Source organism: Balaenoptera borealis (assembly GCF_965194805.1).
Source record: "Balaenoptera borealis genome assembly, chromosome: 3".
In the NCBI taxonomy this organism is placed as follows: Eukaryota; Metazoa; Chordata; class Mammalia; order Artiodactyla; family Balaenopteridae; genus Balaenoptera; species Balaenoptera borealis.
The window spans coordinates 38,157,512-38,183,326 of NC_138866.1; the positions used below are offsets into that span (position 1 = coordinate 38,157,512).

The window sequence follows — 25,815 nt, forward strand, 5'->3', positions numbered from 1 at the left end:
ATGCTTAGGAAGTATTTTCTGGCTTCCAAAATCTTTATATATGCCAATATGATATTGAAGTCAGATTTAAATTTCTCATATAACAACATACAAAGCTGACGAAATTTTACTGTTTCTTATTTTAGAACTATAGCTCACTTTTCTTGAGTACTTGTATGTGTCAACCTCTGTGCAGACCATTTTATATGCATTATGTCATTTAATTCCCTCCTATAACCATGTAGGCAAGGCATCTTATTATCATTGTTGTTGTTATTAATTTTTTTATCTGAGGAAACATAAACTCAGAAAATTAAATAAATTTTACAAGGTTACAAACTAGTCTGTAGTACTTTTGGGACTTGAATCCAGATTCATCTTATTCAGATATCCCATGCTCTCAATCTCATGAGCAATTTAAAAGGAAAGAAGCACATTTATACACAAGAGGCTCAGTTGCTTTCGTTATGAACTTCTTTGTGAAGTTCAAATCTTCTGTGGTAACAAACACACAAACAGAGTCACCAGAAAAAACCTCATGTCTTCAGAAATGAAGTTCTAGGAGATAAACTTTAGTCTGAACTCTGTTCCTTCCTCTATGGAAGGATTTTTTTTAGTTTATTTTAAATACAAATTATTTTCATTGTTAACCTCAAGAGTTTCAGGTCTCCTGTTTGTTTAAGAGTTAGTGGGTATTGAACTCCCTAAAATACCCTGTCATGTTAGAAGCCTAGGTTTAAAATTAAAAATAAAAAGCTAGAACTAGATCAACCCTTGGAGCTGAGCCATCAGTTGACCTACGCATATACAGAAGTCACTTTGTGTCTGTCAGAAGCAGACTGGCGACAGTCACTCACATGGTTTGCAGAGTCTAAGGGCTGCTCTCATTTCCAGCTACTTCTATACCCTGCCACCTGATCCTTTCAACTGGGGAAAATTACTGAGAAGGATTTTTGGCATTTATGATAAATGGGTACAAATTTTTATTATTCTACTCCATAGCTCAGAAAAGCAAATATTAGTGTTTGATTTTTTAAGTACCTCCAAACAATAGTTAATGAAATTCAAAGTATTGGGACATTAGACAATCATCCTTCCCAGATGTAAAGTCTATGATTTAATCAGTTGGACCACTCATTTTTGTCAGGTGCCCAAGTATGTATAACATATTGATATGTGCTTGGATCTCTGATTTATGTATAGTTCTTATTATCAGATAAATTATACAAATTTTCATAATGACTGAAAGAATTACAAAAGGCATTCATTTCACTCAGAAACAGTCACCTTATAGGCTTATATATTGGTAACAATATAGAGAACTCTGTGATCCACATCCACCCTGTAGTTGTGAGCTACAAGTAAAAATTGGTTGTTAAGCAACTGAGTTTTCAGCTTCTTTTCTCCCCTAGAAAAGCCTACTATTACCCAGTTCTTACAATTGGAACGTGATCTTTGGCAAGGATGTCAATCAGGAGGCTGAGGTGTGATAAGTGCTTAACCAGGACAGTGGTAATATGGGTAGGGAGGGGAGGCAGATTTCTCACCTGTAAATGGAGAGTAGTGCCCAATCCCATGTTTGTTAGAAGGATTAAATGGGACTGTGAAAGCACATGTAAACTGTGAAAGCCGGGAAATCTTAGGTGGCACATTTCTTCTTCATAGTGTTAATGACAGCTGTCAGCCTCAGTCACCCAAACTTTTCATGTAAATGTTCAGTTTTAACGTACTGTCAGGTTATGTACTACCTGACGGCAGCCCTGAAGATCTTTTTCATCACATGCTTATTATAGTTGACATTTCTGCCACAATGATGTGCCCAGTAAAATGAACTTAGTATGGCTTTATTCCATACATGTCAGACTTGGGCAGTAGTGATTTATTGAAAAGGTGAACATGTGGTACCTAGTGTTATTAGAAAGGAATGAAACTTAGTCATGTGGGAGATAGAGACGAAGTTTAGTAATATGTCATGCACTGTTTTATGGGATACACGGTATTTCATGGGATACAGCATCTTGAAAATTAGAAAGATGAGGATAATTTTATAGAATCAAAAATTAAAACCTTTAAAACCTATTAAATCAATGACACTTCCGTTGACCTAACAGGTTTATGTTGGCTCCATTCATTATAAGCACTTAACTAAGTTTTGCTTTTTAACCAGCTCCTAATGAATAGACTGAGGATAGAAAGTTTCTATAGAAAGAATATCCAAAGTTTCTACGAATCATAATTCTCAGGAATCATAAGTGAAGTAATATGTTCTGCTTTTTGAGTTTCCAGATGATGGATTTTTTTCCTTTCTTCCTATATCATTACATGGATTTGTTCCTTTAATTTGATGATGATGTCTTACACATTATAATCGCTTGGTGATTACTCATTGAAAGATCCAATCCTGTTTAAACACAGGATGGGATATTATCTTTAAAAGAAGTCAGTGAAGTACGCTGTCATATATAAAATAAATGCTTACAATTCATGTTTAACATCAGTTAATTTATTGCTGCAAGCAGTGTACAAGATTCTCCTGGGAAATGCACAATTCATGGAAAATATGTTCTTCTGCATAATAAATTTACACTTTATGTAGAGACGATAAAAGTATACAACTGAAGTGATTTACAAAAAAGAATTGGGAAGGTACAGATCAACATAAAGGAAAAAAATACAGACTGATTAGGCAACGTGCCAAGTTATGGTCAGCCCTTCCCAGGCTCTCTAAGAATGCAAGAATATAACTATGTGAAAGTCCACTAACTTAAGTTCAGTTTCTCTGTCTTGCTGATTCTTCCTCATGTCTTTTGGTTTATATTCTAGATCCTCATTATTTCCCTCTTCATAGAGATGGTGTCCAACCTGGTAGCTTGTCTATCTGTCTTTAGTCTCTTTCTCATTCCAGTACAGCTTCTCTAAAAGGATAAAAGTATGCTTTTTCAAGTAGCCTTTTATCCCTTATTCATCAAACACCGACTCGAGTCAATTAGGGAATGCCACTTTAACACCCACAAAGCATAGTGGCAGGGGACTGCAAAGAGTCTATGCCTAAAAACCCAGTAAGCCTTGGCTAGAGAAAGCAAGGAGACCTGCCAACTCACATATACTATTCTTCACCTTGCTGTCTGCCATGGCTAGAGAAAGCAAGGAGACCTGCCAACTCACATATACTATTCTTCACCTTGCCGTCTGCCACTGCCTAGATCTTTTTAAAAATTTTCTTTCTGTTTTTAACTGCATCTTTTTTTTTTTTCACATCTTTATTGGAGTATAAATGCTTTACAATGTTGTGTTAGTTTCTGCTGTACAACAAAGTGAATCAGCTATATGTTACATATATCCCCATATCCTCTCCCTCTTGAGCCTCCCTCCACCCTCCCTATCCCATCCCTCTAGGTCGTCACAAAACACCGAGTTGATCTCCTTGTGCTATGCAGCAGCTTCCCACTAGCCATCCTTTTTACATGTGGTAGTGTATATATGTCAATGCTACTCTCTTATTTCATGCCCGCTTCATCTTCCCCCACTATGCCCTCAAATCCGTTCTCTATGTCTGTGTCTTTATTCCTGCCCTGCCCCTAGGTTCATCAGTACCGTTTTTTTAAATTCCGTATATATGCGTTAGCATACAGTATTTGTTTTTCTCTTTCTGACTTACTTCACTCTGTATGACAGACTCTAGGTCCATCCACCTCATTACAAATAACTCAGTTTTGTTGCTTTTCATGGCTAATATTCCATTGTATATATATGTGCCACATCTTCTTTATCCATTCATCTGTTCATGGACATTTAGGTTGCTTCCATGTCCTGGCTATTGTAAATAGTGCTGCAGTGAACATTGTGGTACATGTATCGTTTTGAATTATGGTTTTCTCAGGGTATATGCCCAGTAGTGGGATTGCTGGATCATATGGTAGTTCTATTTTTAGTTTTTTAAGGAACCTCCATACTGTTCTCCATAGTATCAATTTACATTCCCACCAACAGGGCAAGAGGGTTCCCTTTTCTCCACACCTTCTCCAGCATTTATTGTTTGTAGATTTTTTGATGATGGCCGTTCTGACCGGTGTGAGGTGATACCTCACTGTGGTTTTGATTTGCATTTCTCTAATGATTAGTGATGTTGAGCATCTTTTCATGTGTTTGTTGGCCATTTGTATGTTTTCTTTGGAGAAATGTCTATTCAGGTCTTCCACCCATTTTGGGGATTGGATTGTTTGTTTTTATGATATTCAGCTGCATGAGCTGCTTGTGTATTTTGGAGATTAATCCTTTGTCAGTTGCTTCGTTTGCAAATCTGCATTCGAAGATTGTCTGAGGGTTGTCTTTTCGTCTTGTTTATGGTTTTCTCTGCTGTGCAAAAGCTTTACGTTTCATTAGGTCCCATTTGTTTATTTTTGTTTTTACTTCCCTTACTCAAGAGGTGGGTCAAAAATGATGTTGCTGTGATTTATGTTATAGAGTGTTCTGCCTATGTTTTCCTCTAAGAGTTTTATAGTGTCTGGCCTTACATTTAGTTCTTTCATCCATTTTGAGTTTATTTTTGTGTACGGTGTTAGGAAGTGTTCTAATTTCATTCTTTTACATGTAGCTGTCCATTTTTACCAGTACCGCTTACTGAAGAAGCTGTCTTTTCTCCATTGTATATTCGTGCCTCTTTTGTCAAAGATAAGGTGACCATATGTGCATGGGTTTATCTCTGGGCTTTCTATCCTGTTGCATTGATCTATATTTCTGTTTTTGTGCCAGTACCATACTGTCTTGATTACTGTAGCTTTGTAGTATAGTCTGAAGTCAGGGACCCGGATTCCTCTATCTCCATTTTTCTTTTTAAGATTGCTTTTGCTATTCAGGGTCTTTTGTGATTCCATAAAAATTGTAAATTTTTTTTGTTCTAGTTCTGTGAAAAATGCCATTGGTAATTTGATAGGGATTGCATTGAACTTGTAGATTGCTTTTGGTAGTATAGTCATTTTCACAGTGTTGATTCTTCCAATCCAGGAGCATGGTATATCTCTAGATCTGTTTATGTTATCTTTCATTTCTTTCATCAGAGTTTTATAGTTTTCTGAGTACAGGTCTTTTGCTTCCTTAGGTAGGTTTATTCCTAGGTATTTTATTCTTTTTGTTGCAATGGTAAATGGGATTTTTTCCTTAATTTCTCTTTCTGATCTTTCATTGTTAGTGTATAGGAATGCAAGAGATTTCTGTCCATTAATATTGTATCCTGCAACCTTACCAAATTCATTGATCAGTCCTAGTAGTTTTCTGTTGGCATCTTTAGGATTTTCTATGTATAGTGTCATGTCATCTGCAAACAGCTTTACTTCTTCTTTTCCCATTTGGATTCCTTTTATTTCTTTTTCTTGTCTGTTTGCTGTGGCTAAAACTTCAAAAAGTATGTTGAATAATAGTGGTGAGAGTGGGCAACCTTGTCTTTTGCCTTATCTTAGAGGAAATGGTTTCAGTTTTTCACCATTAAGAATGATGTTGGCTGTGGGTTTGTCATATATGGCCTTTATTATGTTGAGGTAAGTTCCCTCTATGCCTACTTTCTGGAGTGTTTTTATCATAAATGCGTGTTGAATATTGTCAAAAGCTTTTTCTGCATCTATTGAGATGATCATATGGTTTTTCTCCTTCAATTTGTTAATATTGTGTATCACATTGATTGATTTGCGTATATTGAAGAATCCTTGCAATCCTGGGATAAACCCAACTTGATCATGGTGTATGATCTTTTTTATGTGCTGTTGGATTTTGTTTGCTAGTATTTTGTTGAGGATTTTTACATCTATGTTAATCAATGATATTGCCTGTATTTTTCTTTCTTTGTGACATCTTTGTCTGGTTTTCGTATCAGGGTGATGGTGGCCTCGTAGAATGAGTTTGACAGTGTTCCTGTCTCTGCTATATTTTGGAAGAGTTTTAGAGGATAGGTGTTAGCTCTTCTCTAAATATTTGATAGAATTCGCCTGTGAAGCCATCTGGTCCTGGGCTTTTGTTTGTTGGAAGATTTTTAATCACAGTCACAATTTCAGTGCTTGGGATTGGTCTGTTTATATTTTCTTTTTCTTCCTGGTTCAGTCTTGGAAGGTTGTGCTTTTCTAAGAATGTGTCCATTTCTTCCAGGTTGTCCATTTTATTGTCATATAGTTGCTTGTAGTAATCTCTCATGATCCTTTGTATTTCTGCAGTATCAGTTGTTACTTCTCCTTTTTCATTCCTAATTCTGTTGATTTGAGTCTTCTCCCTTTTTTCCTTGATGCCTCTGGCTAATGGTTTATCAATTTTGTTTATCTTCTCAAAGAACGAACTTTTAGTTTTATTGATCTTTGCTATCATTCCCTTCATTTCTTTTTCATTTATTTCTGATCTGATCTTTATGATTTCTTTCCTTCTGCTAACTTTGGGGTTTTTTTTGTTGTTGTTCTTTTTCTTTCTGTAGTTGATTTAGGTGCAAGGTTAGGTTGTTTATTTGCGATGTTTCTTGTTTCTTGAGGTAGGACTTTATTGCTATAAACTTCCCTCTTAGAACTGCTTTTGTTGCAACCCATAGGTTTTGGGTTATTGTGTTTTCATTCTCATTTGTTTCTAGGTATTTTTTAATTTCCTCTTTGCTTTCTTCAGTGATCTCTTGGTTATTTGGTAGTGTATTGTTTAGCCTCCATGTTTTTGTATTTTTTAGAGATTTTTCCCTGTAATTAACATCTAGTCTCACAGCATTGTGGTCAGAAAAGATACTTGATATGATTTCAGTTTTCTTAAATTTACCACCGCTAGATTTGTGACCCATAATATGATCTCCTGGAGCATGTTCCATGAGCACTTGAGAAGAAAGTGTATTCTGTTGTTTTTTGGTGAAATGTCCTATAAATATCAATTAAGTCCATCTTCTTTAATATATCATTTAAAGCTCGTGCTCCTTATTTATTTTCATTTTGGATGATCTGTCCATTGGTGAAAGTGGGGTGTAAGTCCTCTAGTGTGATTGTGTTACTGTCAATTTCCCCTTTTATGGCTGTTAGCATTTGCCTTATGTATTGAGGTGCTCCTATGTTGAGTGCATACATATTTACAATTGTTATATCTTCTTCTTGGATTGATCCCTTGATCATCATGTACTGTCCTTCTTTGTCTCTTGTAATGGTCTTTATTTTAAAGTTTATTTTGTCTGTTATGAGAATTGCTACTCCAGCTTTCTTTTGATTTCCATTTGCATGGAATATCTTTTTCCATCCCCTCACTTTCAGTCTGTATGTGTCCCTGTGTCTGATGTGGGTGTCTTGTAGACGGCATATATATGGGTCTTGTTGTTGTATCCATTCAGCTAGTGTGTGTCTTTTGGTTGGGGCATTTAATCCATTTACATTTAAGGTAGTTATCAATATGTATGTTCCTATTACCATTTTCTTAATTGTTTTGGGTTTGTTATTGTAGGTCTTTTCCTTCTCTTGTGTTTCCTGCCTAGAGAAGTTCTTTTAGCCTTTGTTGCAAAGCTGGTTTGGTGGTGCTGAATTCTCTTAGCTTTTGCTTGTCTGTAAAGGTTTTCATTTCTCCATCGAATCTGAATGAGATCCTTGATGGGTAGAGTAAACTTTGATGTTGGTTTTTCCCTTTTATCACTTTAAATATGTCCTGCAACTCCCTTCTGGCCTGCACTTTCTGCTGAAAGATCAGCTGTTAACCTTATGGGGATTCCCTTGTATGTTATTTGTTGTTCTTCCCTTGCTGCTTTTAGTATTTTTTCTTTGTATTTAATTTTTGATAGTTTGATTAATATGTGTCTCGGCATGTTTCTCCTTGGATTTATCCTGTGTGGGACCCTCTGTGATTCCTGGACTTGATTGACTATTTCCTTTCCCATATTAGGGAAGTTTCAACTATAATCTCTTCAAATATTTTCTCAGTCCCTTTCTTTTTCTTTTCTTCTTCTGCTACCCCTATAATTTGAATGTTGGTGTGTTTATTATCGTCCCAGAGGTCTCTGAGACTGTCCTCAATTCTTTTTATTCTTTTTTCTTTATTCTGCTCTGCAGTAGTTATTTCCACTATTTTATCTTCCAGGTCACTTATTTGTTCTTCTGCCTCAGTTATTCTGCTATTGATTCCTTCTAGAGAGTTTTAAATTTCATTTATTGTGTTGTTAATCATTGTTTGTTTGCTCTTTAGTTCTTCTATGTCCTTGTTAAACGTTTCTTGTATTTTCTCTATTCTATTTCCAAGTTTTTGGATCATCTTTACTATCATTACTGTGAATTCGTTTTTCAGGTAGACTGCTTCTTTCCTTTTCATTTGTTTGGTGTGGTGGGTTTTTACCTTGCTGCTTCATCTCCTGTGTGATTCTCTGTCTGTTAATTTTGCTTAACTTACTGTGTTTGGGGGTCTCCTTTTCGCAAGCTGCAGGTTCATAGTTCCTGTTGTTTTGCTTTCTGCCCCCAGTAGCTTCCTGGTGGAGGGGACTGGTGCCTGTATTCTGTTGAATGAGGCTGGATCTTGCCTTCCTGTTGGGGTGGACCACGTCCTGTGGTGTGTTTTGGGGTTTTATTATGATTTTAGATAGCTTCTGTGCTAATGGGTGGGGTTGTGTTCCTGTCTTGTTAGTTCTTTGGCATAGGGTGTCCAGCCCTGTAGCTTGCTGGTCGTTGAGTGGAGCTGTGTCTTAGTGTTGAGATGGAGATCTCTGGGCGAGGTCTCGCTGTTTGACATTATATGGAGCCAGCAGGTCTCTGGTGGACCAATATTCTGAACTCAGGTCTCCCACCTCAGATGCCAGGCCTGACACCTGCCAGAGCACCATGACCCTGTCAGCCACATGGCTGAGAAGAAAAGGGGGAAAAAAAGAAAGAAAGAAAGAATAAAATAAAATAAAATAAATTTATTAAAATAAGAAATTTTTATTTTTTAACAATACAAAGTACTGAGTCTGGCAGATAGAAACTTTTCCCCATTGTATATCCCTATATCTCCCATAATGCTTAGCATTGTTTACACGCAATAAGCACTTAATAAATGTATGCTTGGTATGTTGATGCATACTCTGATTATTGGCCAATGCAAAAAAGGCCTAAATATAATTATAAAATAGCTTAAACACCTTCTTAGAAGTTTTGATCATGTGTATACAATTTAATGTCTTCTATACAGACACAAATTAATTATGCCATTTCACCATAAGGGACAGAGTCTAGTTTAGCTGCTGTAATTTTTTCATGTTAGTTGGCCACTTTTGTCAGTAACCCACTTTATTGAAGAACATTCTAGTTATTCTTAGGGATTATGAAGGAAATAGATGATACTGGCTCTGCATTAAAGAGCTTAAAGAATAAATTTATTTAAGGATTATATTGCCTGTCCTTTGATGAATTGTTTGCTATGCATTACATGAAATTTTAATAGGTAGTAAGATCATTCAGGTACCATACAGGCAGCTAGAGAGATACATAGTCTGAAAAATCCAGCCTCCCATCGCTTTATTTATAGCTAGGTGAAATTAACTTTTTTTTTTTTTAGAAGGAGGCTACCTTTTTTTTTTTTAAAGAGATTTATTTTTTTTTTTAAAGATTTATTTATTGATTGATTGATTGATTGCTATGTTGGGTCTTCGTTTCTGTGCTAGGGCTTTCTCTAGTTGCAGCAAGTGGGGGCCACTCTTCATTGCGGTGCGCAGGCCTCTCACTATCGTGGCCTCTCTTGTGGCGGAGCACATGCTCCAGACGTGCAGGCTCAGTAATTGTGGCTCACGGGCCTAGTTGCTCCTCGGCATGTGGGATCTTCCCAGACCAGGGCTCGAACCCATGTCCCCTGCATTGGCAGGCAGATTCCCAACCACTGCGCCACCAGGGAAGCCCGAAATTAACTTTTTAAAATTCATTCACTGGGCAAAACTCTGACTTGGTTGGAAAAGAAGTTAAGGATGTGGTTTCTTCTTTCATAGCTCAGTGTAGGTAGGGAAGTGATAAATTAGCTTATGGAAGAAATACAAAGTACTGAGTCTGGCAGATAGAAACTTTTCCCCATTGTATAGATCCCATAGGTTCTCTCAGAGTGCCTTTACCTTAAAGGCTATGTGTATACACTAAACATTTTTAAGGAGAAAAATAAAATCACAGAATTTTAGTATTTTAGGAAAATTTTCCAGGTGGCCATGTGCCGACTCTATTGTAACAGAGACTGGAGATAGAACAGTTAGGAAGCTTTTGTGGTAACCTATCCATAGGATGAAAAGACCAGACTCTGGGACCTTAATAGGAAGGAGGCTATGAGTTTGAGCTATTCTGAAGGCAGAATGAAAAACTCTTGGTAATTGATATTATAAAGGGGTCATATAGAGATTGGAGCCAACAACGGAGCTGAGAAGATCAGTGGTGCTCTTGACCAAAATGTCTGCCAGACAAAACTATTCAGAGTTTCACCTTTGAAAAGCTGTAACTTTGTTTTCATTTCCACTATGTAAAGGGTTTATAGGTTATATGCATTGAGGAAATGCTCACAGAATGACATTTGCAATATCTCATCTCCTTTTCCAGCTCCAAAATGAAACCTGTATTCCACAACCCAAAATCCTCTTCATCTGGTTTGGAAACTTGATGTTTAGTGTAGTTTCCAAATTAGAAGGAAGCAGGAGAATAGTGACAAGCACACAGATCCCTGGACCTGGACAATTTACTCTGCCCAGTGCTTTAAAGAAGGTGTTCAAAGACTGCTGATAAAAGACATTTATTTGTTCCTGAGTTCAGTGGGCTGACGGTAATATTTGAGAAAATGGAAGGAGGGGCCTTATGAAGGTTGTTACATCATTAAAAATTGATGACAGAGCACCTAAACTAGATTGTGATGGAGTGCCAATGGATGCAGCACTGACTTAAGAATATACAATTTGATACAATTGAATATACATGTTAATCTCCCCATCATCATCATCAGGATGATGGGGAGCTTATAAATGTAAGAATATATGTAATTTGAGGATGATTATGGGCAAATTATAAATGTTAGATTTGTATTATTCATGTTCCCTGGGTATTTTGGCTTCAAGATTCACAAATTAGAAATTCCATTACTAAGTATGTATCCAATTTTCTTGAATTTTTAATTCTCTCAAAATAAACATTAATTTCTGATTAATGTTGATGTGTATCATAGTGTTTAATAGTGTATCACAGTGAATAAGCATAAGCAGAGTAAACTAAAAATTTCCTTTTATGTTACAGAGATATTAGTCAGTAAATTTTCTTTTCTACTGCATTAAATGTTATTTGAGTAATGTTGCAACCATAGCAGATTTAAGGGCTTTTGCCTGTATTCAACCATATCCTAGTTTAGTGATGGGCCCAGAATATCTCTTGGTACTTATCATTTAAGGGGTGCATGCTGTTTCTACTTGGTCTATATTCTAACCCTTGGAGGTGCTTAATTATTTGAGATCTGATGTTCACACTTAAGAACTTTTGGTCAGATCTATGATTAGTAAGCAATTAATATTGGCTACAGAAGTCTGCTATGGGGTAGAATAATTATTATTTGCAACATCAATCTTAAAGCTGATAAGGGTGTTAGGTTGTGTAGTTGTTGAGACTGAAGCTCTGATCTAATTCTGGGCAGATTAATTTCCTGAATGTGTTCCTTATATTTTACAATGAGGATAAAATAGTAACTTAGGGTGATTGTGTGAATTTGGTGAGATAATGTACATAAAGCTCATAACAAGTACTAAGTAAAGGTTTGCTATCACCATTAGCATATCAGGTTTCTTGATGATCTTTTATGTATATGTCACCTGGAAATTAATCTGATTGCTCTCTAAAATGATTTATAGCTTCTACCATTTTAAGAAATATAAGTAACTTACTCTTTTTGCAAATTTTGGCACTTCTTTATGCTTATTAGAAATATTAAGTAATGCTGAAGTTTAAAGAACATCAAAATCACTACAAATCCTATTGACTAAATATAAGAACTGTTAACGTTTTATAAACATCCTTCTAGTCACTTTTCTATGTATACCCATAAGTCAACCCTCCACACACATATTCACAGATATAATATTACAAAGAATGAAATTAAGAAAACTTTTTATAATAAAAATATGCTATTAATTTTTTGCAGATATATCCCCAGAAATCCCCATCATAATCTTAATGGCTTCCTAATTTTCAGTTGTGTTGTTGTACCATCTTTTGTATCACCTAATCTTTATTTTTGAACATTTTACTTTTTTCACATATTATAAACAACACTTCAGTGATCATTTTTGTGTGCTCATTTTATAATGTCATAGTTTAACTTCCAAGAAATGGAATAATTTGTCTAAACAGTATATCCATTTAACTTCTAACCCATATTTAGTATAGGCATATTTTCTTGATTAATTTCTGATGATATCTTTACAATATTATACTATGACTTAGAATATATTTATTTTTCATAAACTACTAAGTTCCAGTAACTTATGTCCCCATGTTCTAATATTTTTGGTATTAGAATATTAGCAGATAATTTTCACTGTAGCGATAACTTTTGTGATTTATACCTCTTAACAGCTGTTTTGTTTTTTGCCTTCCATCTCTTCAGACTGGCAAATCAGAATGCTTTAATGATATTCTCAGTCAGATTTGACCTGGGATGGTTCTTATGTACTTGCTGTTTGCTTTGCTACATAAGGAGAATCCTTTAAAGTTAATTCAACTTCTATTTTTCATTGTTCAGAAGTTATGTGTTTGGAACTATGTTGTCAATAGAGAGATACAAAGGAGTATAAAAGGTAATTGCTTTCAAGAACTTCATTATGTTTATAGCATGATATGTTAACACATATAGGGGAATATAAAAATATAAACCAAGGCATATAATTACTCTTTTAAGGAATGAGGTATTGATAGGTTCTGTAGAAGAATAGGAGAAATTCCTTTACCTAGGATAATCAGACAAGGTTTTATAAAGGAAATAATAAGCCCCAAAGAGTGCCTGGGATTTAGGAAGGATGAAGGAAAAGGGAGAGGGCTTTGTATCAGTTATCTATTGCTGTGTAAGAAATGACTCCAAGACGGAGTGACTTCATACCACAGTGAGTCATTATTTTTCATGACTCTGTTGGTTGACTGGATAATTAGTTCTTTAGTTCATTTCCCTCAGGTAGCTACATATAGTTGGCACCTTGGCTAGGGACAAGGTTCAGCTGGGACCACTGGATAACTATACCTCTCCATTCTTGCTATCTTGCTATCAGTACATTCCAGGCTTCCTCATGAATGATGGTCTCAAGACAGCATTCCAAGAAAGCAAAAGCAAAACAAATAAGTCCCTTAATGTCTCTGGAAATTGCATAATATCATCTCTGCCATTTTCTACCGGAAGTCATAAAGTCAGCACAGATTAAAGGAAGTAGATTCCACCTTTTGGTGGGAGGAGCAATAAAGTTTCATTGCAAAGAGATGTGCGTACCAAGATAGGAAAAATATATGGTCATATTTTGAAATCCACCACAAAGGAACTGAATGAACAAAGATTTGGAAGCAAGAATAAATTATTTGGAGGTTCAGCAAGAAGATAGGTTATGACACTGTTTTTCAGAATACATGAGAAGCTCTTGGCTATTCCACAGATACTGTTCTTAGGCGCCTCAACAGTTTATTTAAGTTGTTCGCAGTGCCACTTTACTCTTTGGGTCTTGGATCAATAATACTTGTGTTTTGGTAAAGAGATATTTTAATACTATTTCAAGTTTTGTATTTAGTGTTCCCATATTAGCATAAGTATAATAGTAATACCCACTTTATAGATATATAGAAAGAGTAAGTGATCTAATGTTATCCTCTGTTTATTGCTTCTTTTCATATTCTGGTACTAAAGATTAGAGAAATGGCTTGCAGGTATCATTAATGAAAAGCATTAATGAAAATTACTGGAAAACATTGAAAATGTCTACCTAGTACAAAATAAACAGAACAGCTGTAAATAAAAGAAATTCCATTTTTCAACATAGTGAATCCATTCTGTACTTACTATATTTTCTCTTTTTTTTTCCTTTTTTCTTTTCTGTAACTGATAAAAGTAGACTTACAACTAGGTAGAGTGATCTGTTGTTTGCATTTTATAATTTGAAGGGCAAAAGAAAATCTCTGAATCAAATCATTGAACCACTGCAGTATCTGAATCTCACCATTGTTGTTTCCTTGTGTTTTAAAGGTTTTTTTTAAATAAAAAAGATATAATATAAGAATATATATAAATACCCTGAAAAATACAACTAATAAATGAATTCAGTAAAGTTGCAAGATACAGGATTAATATGCAGAAATCTGTTGCTTTTCTATACACCAATAAAGAACTATAAGAAAGAGAAAGTTATCCCATTTAAGATCATATCAAAAAGAATAAAATACCTAGGAATAAACTTAATCAAGATGGTGAAAGACCTATACTCTGAAAACAATAAAACATTGATGAAGGAAATTGAAGATGATCAAATAAATGGAAAGATATCCCGTGCTCTTGGATTGGAAGAATTAATACTGTTAAAATGGCCATACTACTCAAAGCAATCTATGGATTTAATGTAATCCATATTAAAATACTCATGATATTTTTCACAGAACTAGAACAAATAATCCTAAAATTTATTTGGAACCACAAAAGATCCTGAATTGCCAAAGCAATATTGAGAAACAAGAACAAAGCTATAAGTATCACCCTCCCTGACTTCAGACTCTATTACAAAACTACAGTAATCAAAACAGTATGGTTCTGCCACAAAAACAGACACATAGTTCAATGGAATGGAATAGAGAGCTTAGAAATTAACCCATACACCTATGGTAAATTAATCTTTGACAAAGGAGGCAAAAATGTACAATGGAGAAGAGACAGTCTCTTCAACAAGTGGTGCTAGGAAAACTGGACAGCTACATGTAAAAGAATGAGATTAGAACATTTCCTCACGCTATATACAAAAATAAACTCAAAAATGGACTAAAGACCTAAATGTAGGACTCGAAACCATAAAACTCCTAGAAGAAAATAGGCAGAACACTCTTGGACATAATATTTTTTTGGATCTGTCTCCTAAGGCAAAGGAAACAAAAGCAAAAATAAACAAATGAGACCTAATTAAAATTAAAAGCTTTTACACAGCAAAAGAAACCATTGACAAAATGAAAAGACAACCCACTTAATGGGAGAAAATATTTGCAAATGATATGACTGGCAAGGGGTTAATATCCAAAAATATATAAACAGCTCATACAACTCAATATCAAAAAAACCAAACAAGTCAATCAAAAATTGGTAAAAGACCTGAACAGACATTTTTCCAAAGAAAACATACAGATGGCTAACAGGCACATGAAAACATGTGCATCACTAATTATTAGATATGCAAATCAAAACCAAAATGAGATATCACCTTCCATCAGTCAGAATGGTCATCATAAGAAAGTCTACAAATAACAAATGTTGGCGAGGTTGTAGAGAAAAGGGAACCCTTGTACACTTGTGGGAAAGTAAATTGGTATACCCACTCTCAGAAACAGTGTGAACGTTCCCCAAAAAACTAAAAATAAAACTACCACATGATCCAGCAATCCCACTCCTGATTACCTGGAAAACAACAAAAATGCTAATTTGAAAAGATACATGCACCCCAATGTTCATAACAGCATTATTTTACAATTGCCATGGTATGGAAGCCACCCAAGTGTCCATCAACAGATGAATGGATAAAGAATACATGGTGTATATATACAACAGAATATTACTCAGCCATAAAAAAGAATGAAATTCTGCCAATTTAAGCAACATTGATGGACCTAGAGAATATTATGCTTAGTAAAATATGTCAGACAGAAAAAGACAAGTACTATTTGGTATCACTTGTATGTGGAACCTAAAAAATAAAAGGAATGTATAGAGCAAAACAGAAACAGACTTACAGATATACAAAACAAACCAGTGGTTACCACTGGGGAGTGGGTAGGGGAGAGGGACACATTAGGGTTACAGGATTATGAGATACAAACTACTATGTATAAAATAGATAAGTATTATACAGCACAGGGAATTAAAGCCATTATTTTGTAATAACTTTTAATGGAGTATAATCTATAAAAATACTAAATCACTATGCTGTACACCTGAAACAAATATAGTATTGTAAATCAACTACACTTCAATAAAAAATAATAGTCATTGCCATATAATTACTGAAACTATTTTGATGTAGTCAGTTTTTATGATAATCATGGGATTAGCTGTAAACAGTTGAAATGTGTCCAGTACTATGCTATAATTTTGATAAATTTAAAAAATGGTCCCTTCTGTGTATCAACTTATCTTACTAGTTGAGAGTTAATTCAAGTAATGATTCAATCAACTCATTGTATCATGTGGAATTCCTCCTTCAAAATTCCAACGTCCCTAAGAGGGATATTGTATTAAATAGTTTTCAATATTTAACACTTAATATAAAGTAATTAATGAGATTAATTTCTAACAAAATAGTTGGCATGGTTCAGGTACTAGATGAAATGGGGCATGGATTAAGTGAAGACTGGGAAAGAGAAAATATCTGTTTCATAAGTGGATGCGTAGAAGCAGCTTACATGTATGGGTAATTGCAAAAGAGCATCCAGGGAAACCAGGAGCCATTATGAGACAGCTGGAAGGAGAATAAAACTTCGAAATTGGAGATCTGATGATCAGCTTCTTCACTTTGTTCTAAGGCCAACTGGAGTGATTTCAAGTGTTTTAGCAGGCTGTGGGAGACATATAAAATCATACATTGGTGGAATATTCTCCTTCCATGTCTTAGATATCATTATTAAAGGTGGACTTTAGTGAATAGAAATAGAAATGGAAATGATGGATGAACCACCTATGTGGCTTTAATGGTTACCAGAAATGCATTCTCATATCAATATTTTAAATTGCTTAGTCTAAGGCCAATTATTACTTGCCAAGATTTATAAAAGAAAGATAACTAGGAGAAGTAAATGTTGGATGTCAACTTGAACAGGCACAAAAAGTCTAAATCATTAATAAGAACATGAATGGCTGCAGCTTGACCTAGGGAGCAAACAAAATGAAGTGACTGGAGAACACAGTTTATTCAGAGAACTGGATATCATCATCTGATCTGTTATCCTGAGCAACTCATAAGAGTGGAGGCAGAGTTACAATTAATTAGCTAAACATAGATTTTGTTTTACTCTGCAAATTGTTTAACCCTGAGAAATAAACTATATTTAGTTTATATACTTGGAATGACTATAAGTTTATTTGTGAATTTTTGTAAACTATGGAAAGGAAATAATCATTAGCCCCTTCCAAAGCATGTGAGTTGGGAGAATTAAAGAATAATGCCATTTGCAGCAACATGGATAGACCTAGAGGTTTTCATACTGAGTGAAATAAGTCAGACAGAGAAAGACAAATATCATATGATATGGCTTATATGTGGAATCTAAAAAAAAGTATACAAATTAACTTATCTACAAAACAGAAATAGAGTTACAGATGTAGAAAACAAACTTATGGTTACCAGGGGTAATGGGAGGGAGGGATAAATTGGGAGATGGGATTGACATATACACACTACTATATATTAAATAGATAACTAATAAGGACCTACTGTATAGCACAGGGAACTCTACTCAATACTCTGTAATGGCTTATATGGGAAAATAATCTAAAAAAGAGTGGATATATGTATATGTATAACTGATTCACTTTGCTGTACACCTGAAACTAACACAGCATTGTAAATCAACTATACTCCAATAAAAATTTAAAAAATAAATAAAATTAAGGGCCCTGATAAAAAATAAAGATTAATACCTTTCTATAGGAAGTAGTGAATACTATTTGAGAACAGGGATCATGTTGAATCCTTAGTGACTATTGTAATGGCTGCATGTAATAAGTTCAATAAATATCTACTGAATTAAATGATACATGAATGAATAGTAGAATCTGTGATTGGCTATATGGCATTATTCAATCTTTGTCTCTTTTTGAGAACATTAAACATTCATTCATGACTTTAATGTATATGTTATGAAAATAATAGGTGTTTTTAAGTACTAAAATGTATTAAATGTTAAAAAAACATTTTCTAAATATGCTATTAGGCTCTGATGTGCATCGTAAGGAGCTCGTTACCCTCCTCTCCCAGGTTTTCTAATCAGTTGAGAATCAATCTTTTTTATTAGGCTATTAATAAAACTACTTATTAGAATATTAAAGTTGCATAACTAATCAAAATTAGTGGCTTAAAACAAGAATAGCCATTTATTTCACTCATGAATCTGTAACTTATGCAGGTCTAGGAAGGCATGACTTTCTGTTCCATGTGTTATCAGCTGGGATGGCTTGAATGGGTCTGAAAAATTCACTTCTTAGTTGGCTCAGCCACATACATGGCTGGTAAGCTGATGTTGTCAAGCTGTGTGCTGCACATACAATCATAGATTGATAGGACATTTTCCTTCCTATCTTAACTATTCTTATTAAATATGAATATAAATAGAAAGGGAAGTGATGGTTGAACCACCTGCACAGCCTTAAGTGTTACCAGAAATGTCTTCTTATATCAATATTTTAGATTGTTCAGCCTAAGGCCAGTGCTTAGCTGGGAGCTCAGCCAAGACTATTGACCAGGGGCCTTAATTCTTCTCCATGTGGAACTTTCTAGAAGAATGGGGTTCCTCACAACACGGAAGCTAGATTCTAAGAGCAGGTGTTCTAACAGTGAGGAATTGGATGTTTCTAGTTTCTTAAGGCTTGGGCCCAGATATTGGCATATGATTATAGTTACTGTAGTCTATTAGTAAAATAGTTATAGAGTATGCCTAGATTCAAGGGAAAGGAATATAGACACTGCCTGTCAATGGAAGGGGTGTCAGAGAATTTGTAGCCTTCTTTAATCTAACATAATTATCTTTAAAATAATCCCCTTGTCGTGAATAAGAGAAATATAAGACTTTTTAGATAAGACATTTACTAGTGTATATGCCAGAATTATCAATTCATTAAATGTGATAAGCTTATAAAATTAGCTTGTCTTAAGTTATCTTAAGCTTAAAAGGCTACAGGAGAGCATATAAAAGGCTTATCAAATTTTAACAGATTATTCTAATTATTCCTAGTAAAGTAGGCAAATTATGTCTATGGCATCCCATTCAAAGGGTAAAATTCTATAATAGTACTCTGCAAAACTTGCCAGGCCAAGCATGAGCATTCATGTTTGATGAATGACAATAGGCCTTCTTAATTTATTTATTATCTTAACATGGCCAAGGTATGTGTCACCTTAGCTTCTAAATATTTTATTCTCTCACGTGCATTAATAGTGTGTATTCCTTCTATGTTTTCGTATCGCCAGTAGTGAAGTTTGACTTGAAAAAAAGGATGTTTCTGAAAAAATGTTTCCTAGGCTTTTAGTGTGTGAACTTACTGGAAAAAATATCTGAATACCTATTATGTTCCAGGAAGTGGTCTGTGTTCTGGAAATACAGCAGTGAACAAAAAAGGACAAGACCCAAGCCTGTACTTACAGATTTTGCATTTCTAATGGGGAAGATAGATATCAACAAGCAAATAAATAAAGGTGTAATGTAAATTAAAGTAGTGATAAATAAGATTAAGAACACAGGCATAGTAAGCAGGTAGAGAGTTGTATTGAAGGAAGGGGATATTCTTTCTGCTGAGTGAAAAATTAATTGTTTGGGAGCTATTTCCATGATGACGATGATGTTGATGACAACGACGATGATACATACCTAGCATTTCATGGATACTTACTCCCTACTGGACTTTTTAAAAACTGATTTATATGTTATATCGTTCAGCACAACTCCTTTGTAAAGATTCTAAAGTAACTGTAAAGTTGTAAGAGGAAATAATAGAATCCTACAGAGATTTAGTAACTGGCCCAAAGACAGATAGCTAGTAAGTGGAAAAGCATATACTCTTAAAGGATGCAAGAATGCTGGTAGAGGTAGTGCGAAGGGATTGTACTGAGGCTCTATTTTGAAGGTAGAGCCAATAGGAATTGTTGATAGAGTAGATGTAAGAAATGAATCAGAGAATGAATTGAAGAATGACGCTTTAGTTTTGGTCTGAGCAACTAGGTGTGGATTTACAATTTAATGAGATGAAAAGTGCATTTGGTTGTTGAAGAGAAGGTGGTGTAAAATAAGAGTTCTCTTTTGGACTTGTTAGATTTGAATGGCAGTGAGACATCCAAGAAGGCTTGTGAGTCTGTACTTCAGGGGATAAGTATTACTTTGGGAGTTAGCAGCATAGAGCTAGTTTCTACTAAGATCAATTTCTTTCATTATCGTGTGTCATGTCCCAGGGTCACTCTCATTAAAGATGTACCCATTTATCCTGGGAACACAGACTGTGGTGGGAGGCAGTATTGTTGCTTACTATGGAATATCATGCTTGCTGTCATTATATTTTATGAAATGTGTACTAGTCCTAAATGTGGAAAATATTTTTAAGGAAGAAGTGGTTTCTCTTTTTTAAAATATACATATATTACATGGATTTGTACATGTGATAACATTTTATAAAGCTGTACAACAAAAAAATGACTGCATGTAAAAAAATGCTGAAATATAATGTCCATAGTCTGGTTAATTGTATTTTGCCATTGTCAATTGCCTGGTTTTGATAAATTACTATAGTTCTGTAAGATGTCATAATTGAGAGAGCTACATGTGGGTACATGTGGGTATATGAACTTTCTGCATGATTTTTTTTAACATTTCAAGGTAAAAAATTATATATATATAATTATGTATATGCTATATATGTATATATAATTATGTGTATGTTACATATTTGTATATATACTTATATACATATAATTATATATATAATTGAATGTCTTACCTTAAACTGTGACCTTGATTAGTCCTTCCCAGTGCAGGACACCACACTCACATGAAAGTTGGAGGCAGAAAATATCCTTGTAATATACCAAACTTAATGGGATGTTGATTGTATTCTTCATTTATTAGTGCTGAAAACGTTAAATACATTGGCAGCTTTATTCATATTTTAGTACTTAAGCTTTTCATATGACTAGAATGTATGCATATTTAATGTACCCCCAAAGATGAAATGTGTGGTAATTTGTTAAGCAAAAAGGCAGTAGTAAGACACTTTGGCAAATATAACATATTACAGGCATCTTAGGGAGCCAAATGAGTTGAACATGTCAAAATAATAGTTCTGTGGTATTTACTGACAACTTAAAATAGCTGGGGGCTATCTATTCAAAAACATGATTGTGGCATTATTTCATTAACCTCTAAAAAGCTCATTATTTTAAAAACATAAATCCTCTTTATGTCTCTTTTCAGGAAATGCAAAATTCCATTGGTTGCATGATTCTTCTACCATTAGTTTGTTCACATTATTTCTGTGTTCATCTTTCTTAATGCCAACAATGATGGAATAGAATGTTAAGTCTGTGATTACCTCTACTTTTTTGTTGTTTTTAAATATAAACAAAGATTTAAGGACCCAGATGGGAAATGTCAGCACTATATTCTTCCTACTCACTTCTAACAAAATATCATCTATCTTAACAAATGTTCTTCACAGGCATCAAAATCCCTAAATAACAGGCAAAAAACCCCCCAAAAAAAACCAAAAAAAAAAAAACCAAACAAACAACTGAGTAAATGCTTGTAAAATCATAGCTTCCTATTGTGAAATTATAATTTGTTGTACTCAAAGAGCAACTGTTATTTAAAAAACAAATGATTTTCTGAAAATAGATTGAAGATCTTAAGTTGCTTCACTGGCTTGTTGTTATACTACTTCCATCAAGTGAGATTTGGTTGATGAAACTGTGAAATGAAACAGTCCATACTTTTTGTTTAGACGAGTAATTTTTCAAATGCTTAGAGGAACAAGCATGGAAGTGATCACTGTCTGATATTCCACTTATTTGTGAAATGCTTATGGAATGAATGTGGTTACTAAACATTGTGTTTACTTTATATTAAGGGGAATAAAATACTGCCCTCTTTTCAAAAGAGCTTAATGTTAAAGGAGTAAAATCAAAGGGACAAGATAGGCTGGGAGTGGTGTGTGATTGAAGGTGTGTTGATCTGGGGCTGAACTCAATTGCTTTTAAAAGCTTTTTCAAGGTCAGGTCAACATTAGTAACCTGACCAGATCTGGAGAGAGAAGAGTTGGTAAATTATGGGTTGAGGGAGGGAGTAGCAGTCAGGGGCATTAAAAACCCCTATTCCTGGGCTTCCCTCGTGGTGCAGTGGTTGAGAATCTGCCTGCCAATGCAGGGGACACGGGTTCGAGCCCTGGTCTGGGAAGATCCCACATGCCGCGGAGCAACTGGGCCCGTGAGCCACAATTACTGAGCCTGCGCGTCTGGAGCCTGTGCTCCGCAACAAGAGAGGCCGCGATAGTGAGAGGCCCGCGCACTGCAATGAAGAGTGGCCCCCGCTCTCCGCAACTAGAGAAAGCCCTCGCACAGAAACGAAGACCCAACACAGCCATAAATAAATACATAAATAAAAAAATTTAAAAAAACATCTGATTGTCTGAAAAAAAAAAACCCTATTCCTTTCCTAGCCACTGTAGATGAATAACAATGGTTTGCAAATTGACTTTATTCTTAATTAAAATAATGAAATAAAAAAGCCTTATGATACTGGGTTACTGACATAAATTTAATAACTAGAATTTTCAGGCACTCCCAAAGTTTCATTTTAACTGTTAATTCCAACCCTGTTTCTCTCTAGAATCTTCTAGAAATGGAACACTTTGATTTGTCTTCCCTCCCTATATTTCTGATGTTCTGTCAAAAATATTGATAAGCAGGGAAGTAATCCAAAACCTGGACGAAGCAAGCAGTGAGAAAGAGCATACATTTCTAAACTGGATCATCAATCTCTCGAAAATTTAAATTGATTAGGCTTCATTCAGGAGGACAGGGCGGGAGGATAACTTTAGTCATATGGCTAAGAATGTCTTAGGCAAATCATAACCTTGGATCATCTAATTCTTCATGAAATCTATCAACCACTCTCATGTTTTACCACAATGACTAGAGTAGTGCTCACTCATAAAATCATGTTTATCATACTAAAGATAACACTTACTGAGTGAACACCAAATTCTGGGCACTCTTCTCAGGGGTTACCATGAATATGCCGAAAAGTTTATAAAGGCATCTCTGTCAAGTGATTCATTGGTTTCACCAATATTAACATCATTTTTTTTTTTCACTTGGGGTATTTGATTTATTTTCATCATTTCTTCTCTTTCAGCTCTTCTTTATGCAACTATTTTTGGAAATGTTACCACAATTTTCCAGCAAATGTATGCCAACACCAACCGGTACCATGAGATGCTGAATAATGTACGGGACTTTCTGAAACTCTATCAGGTCCCCAAAGGCCTTAGTGAACGAGTCATGGATTATATTGTCTCAACGTGGTCTATGTCAAAAGGCATTGACACAGAAAAGGTATGGGTTATTATGATTGTTCTTGTTATTTATTTTCTATTTCAATAGGATCTTCAGATGCCCATAGCTTTCCCACTCACACATTACTTATATAATTGCTTTATAAATGTTACTCTGTATTTCATAAGTGACATATCAGTCAATCATATTATTTAGTGCTTGTAAGGTGGAAAATGTTCAACCATTAATCATCAATTAGTACTAGTCATCAAACTCAATTTAGGAATTGTGGTTCCTGAAAACAGCTAATTACTTCATTTCCTCAAAACATTCTCATTACCACTCAGAGTAATTTGTCACATTCCTCTAAAATGCTAACTGTGCTGCCATTTCTTTTGCTAGATTTTATTCTTGATTTCTCTTTTGACATTTTGCCCATTTAAAATTCAGAAAGAAACTTCCTTGTTTATAACTAAAAGATTATATGTCTTCTATTCTACCCTCTACTTAAATTTCTCTTCTCTCTATCACATGTTCTATAATGCAACTTATAATTCTTTGTTTTCCCTTTTTCCCTACACAAATCTATGAAATGGATATGACCCTTGCAATCCACCTGTCATATCTAATTTCTTGCTTCTCTTTTCATGGAACCACTTTAAATTTTTCCCATCTAACTCATATTAGGGGCAAAGAAGAAACCAAAGTCCTCCCCATGATAAACAAAATCAAATAAATTCTCACTTCCTACACCCAGCTGATTCACATCCAATATAGGGAATGACAATGATAAGACTTTTAGAGAAAACTGATCTTAAGCTATGTCACTTTATAAGTATCAGCGAAGGCTTTATTTTTAGGTACTGATTTTTGACATATGATAATCAGATAGCACATAACCTTCCTTGCCATTTCCCACAAATTTTATTTTTTTTAATCATATGAGGTTGACTTGTAGTTTTTCTTTCAGACCTGCTCAACAAGCACCTTTCAATGTCAAAGGGAAAGAGCCAATGAACAAAGTAGATGTTTAGTTAGGGGAATTTCATGAAACAAGTAGGAAGTTGTAAGCCAGAGCAGGTGTTAGGAGCAGAGGATTGAGGGGGGATGAAGGGAACGGACTTGAGGGTAAGAGCTGAGGGAGGGAAGCCTTCAGAGAGAGTGCAAGTGAGATACTGGAGGCTAGCTATGTGGAAGAGTTATGAAAGAGGGTGAGATTTGCTCTTCTTTTGACATTTTACAAGATGCAGTTAAATGGCCCCTTAAAGTGGAATGTGTGACCACAGAGGGGAAAAGGACAAACTGCATACCTGTGGAATTTGATTAATGTGTACCTGAACTGATATAAGGTTAGTAGGGAGGGAATCCAAAGAAGGAACAAGATCTTCCTGAGGGGTGCACATAAAAGTCAGTGTTTAAATCGCTAGAAGCAGGATGTTCTCTGAGGTCCACATTCAATGAAACTGAGCTCAAGACGTAACCATCTACCTTGTCAATCACTGTCTCAGTCAGAAGCTTTTCTTTCCAGAAAATTCAGTGGGATCTCATGGTAGTTGACAGATAACATCAGTAAACTGATGGAATAATAGCCCTTTACACTAGAAAAGTACCTGACCCAGAGCCTATGCCACAGATCTGGTACATGGCAGATTTTTGAGTTCCCTTCTCTAAGTTCCCAGATGCTGGGTTAGTTCGGGAATGGAACCAATAGATTCTCACAAGCTTCCCCTCTAGTACCTGCTCAACTGTCTGCTTCATGATGCAGTTAAGGTGTAATATACTGGCATTGGGTGTTTACGGAAGTGCACCCACCATGTAGTTATTATTGACATTTTTGTGGTTGTTTGCTGTTCATCATTTGTTGTCACAGAAATGTACTTCTGATTGGTAGAATATCCATGGACAAGGGAATAATAGGGAAAAAATGGGGAGGTTAATATTAAAGGTGAAATAAAATTTTAATTCACATAAAAAGATTTTTAAAGAAATAAGTAAAAATATTAAAATGAATTAACTTTTGGATAAGAGAAAATCATGGATGTGCCTTCTAACTAAATGGGAAATCTTTAGAGTAGTGTTTGACTAGTAGGAAGAGCAGATTTAAAGAACCGTGGCACATACGAAAGTCTTTGTATGTATTAATGCATTGGAGTACATAACAAATTAAGTGATAAATAAATTTGGCTAGAATATGTAAAACCTCTCACACCAAAAACTATGGAAACAAAAATGAGATAAAGCATCTGCAACAAATACCACAGGTGAAAGGTTAATTACCTTAATATGTAAAGTGATTTTACAGATCAATAAGAAGAATTAGAATACATGGGGAAAATGAGCTGAACGCATAGATAGTTTATAGAAGACAAAAGTAAAAATTCCTAATA

At 34.9% G+C, this 25,815-nt stretch overlaps 1 protein-coding gene across 2 annotated transcripts in view; it reads left to right on the top strand.

The window, feature by feature from the left end:
• Positions 1–25,815, top strand: part of KCNH5 (potassium voltage-gated channel subfamily H member 5) — a 332,299-nt gene that overhangs the window by 186,339 nt on the left and 120,145 nt on the right. For both annotated transcript variants that reach the window (XM_082386478.1, XM_082386477.1), the window contains exon 8: positions 23,289–23,488. In XM_082386478.1, coding sequence (XP_082242604.1) covers positions 23,289–23,488 — 200 coding nt within the window. The remainder of the gene's footprint in view (positions 1–23,288; positions 23,489–25,815) is intronic.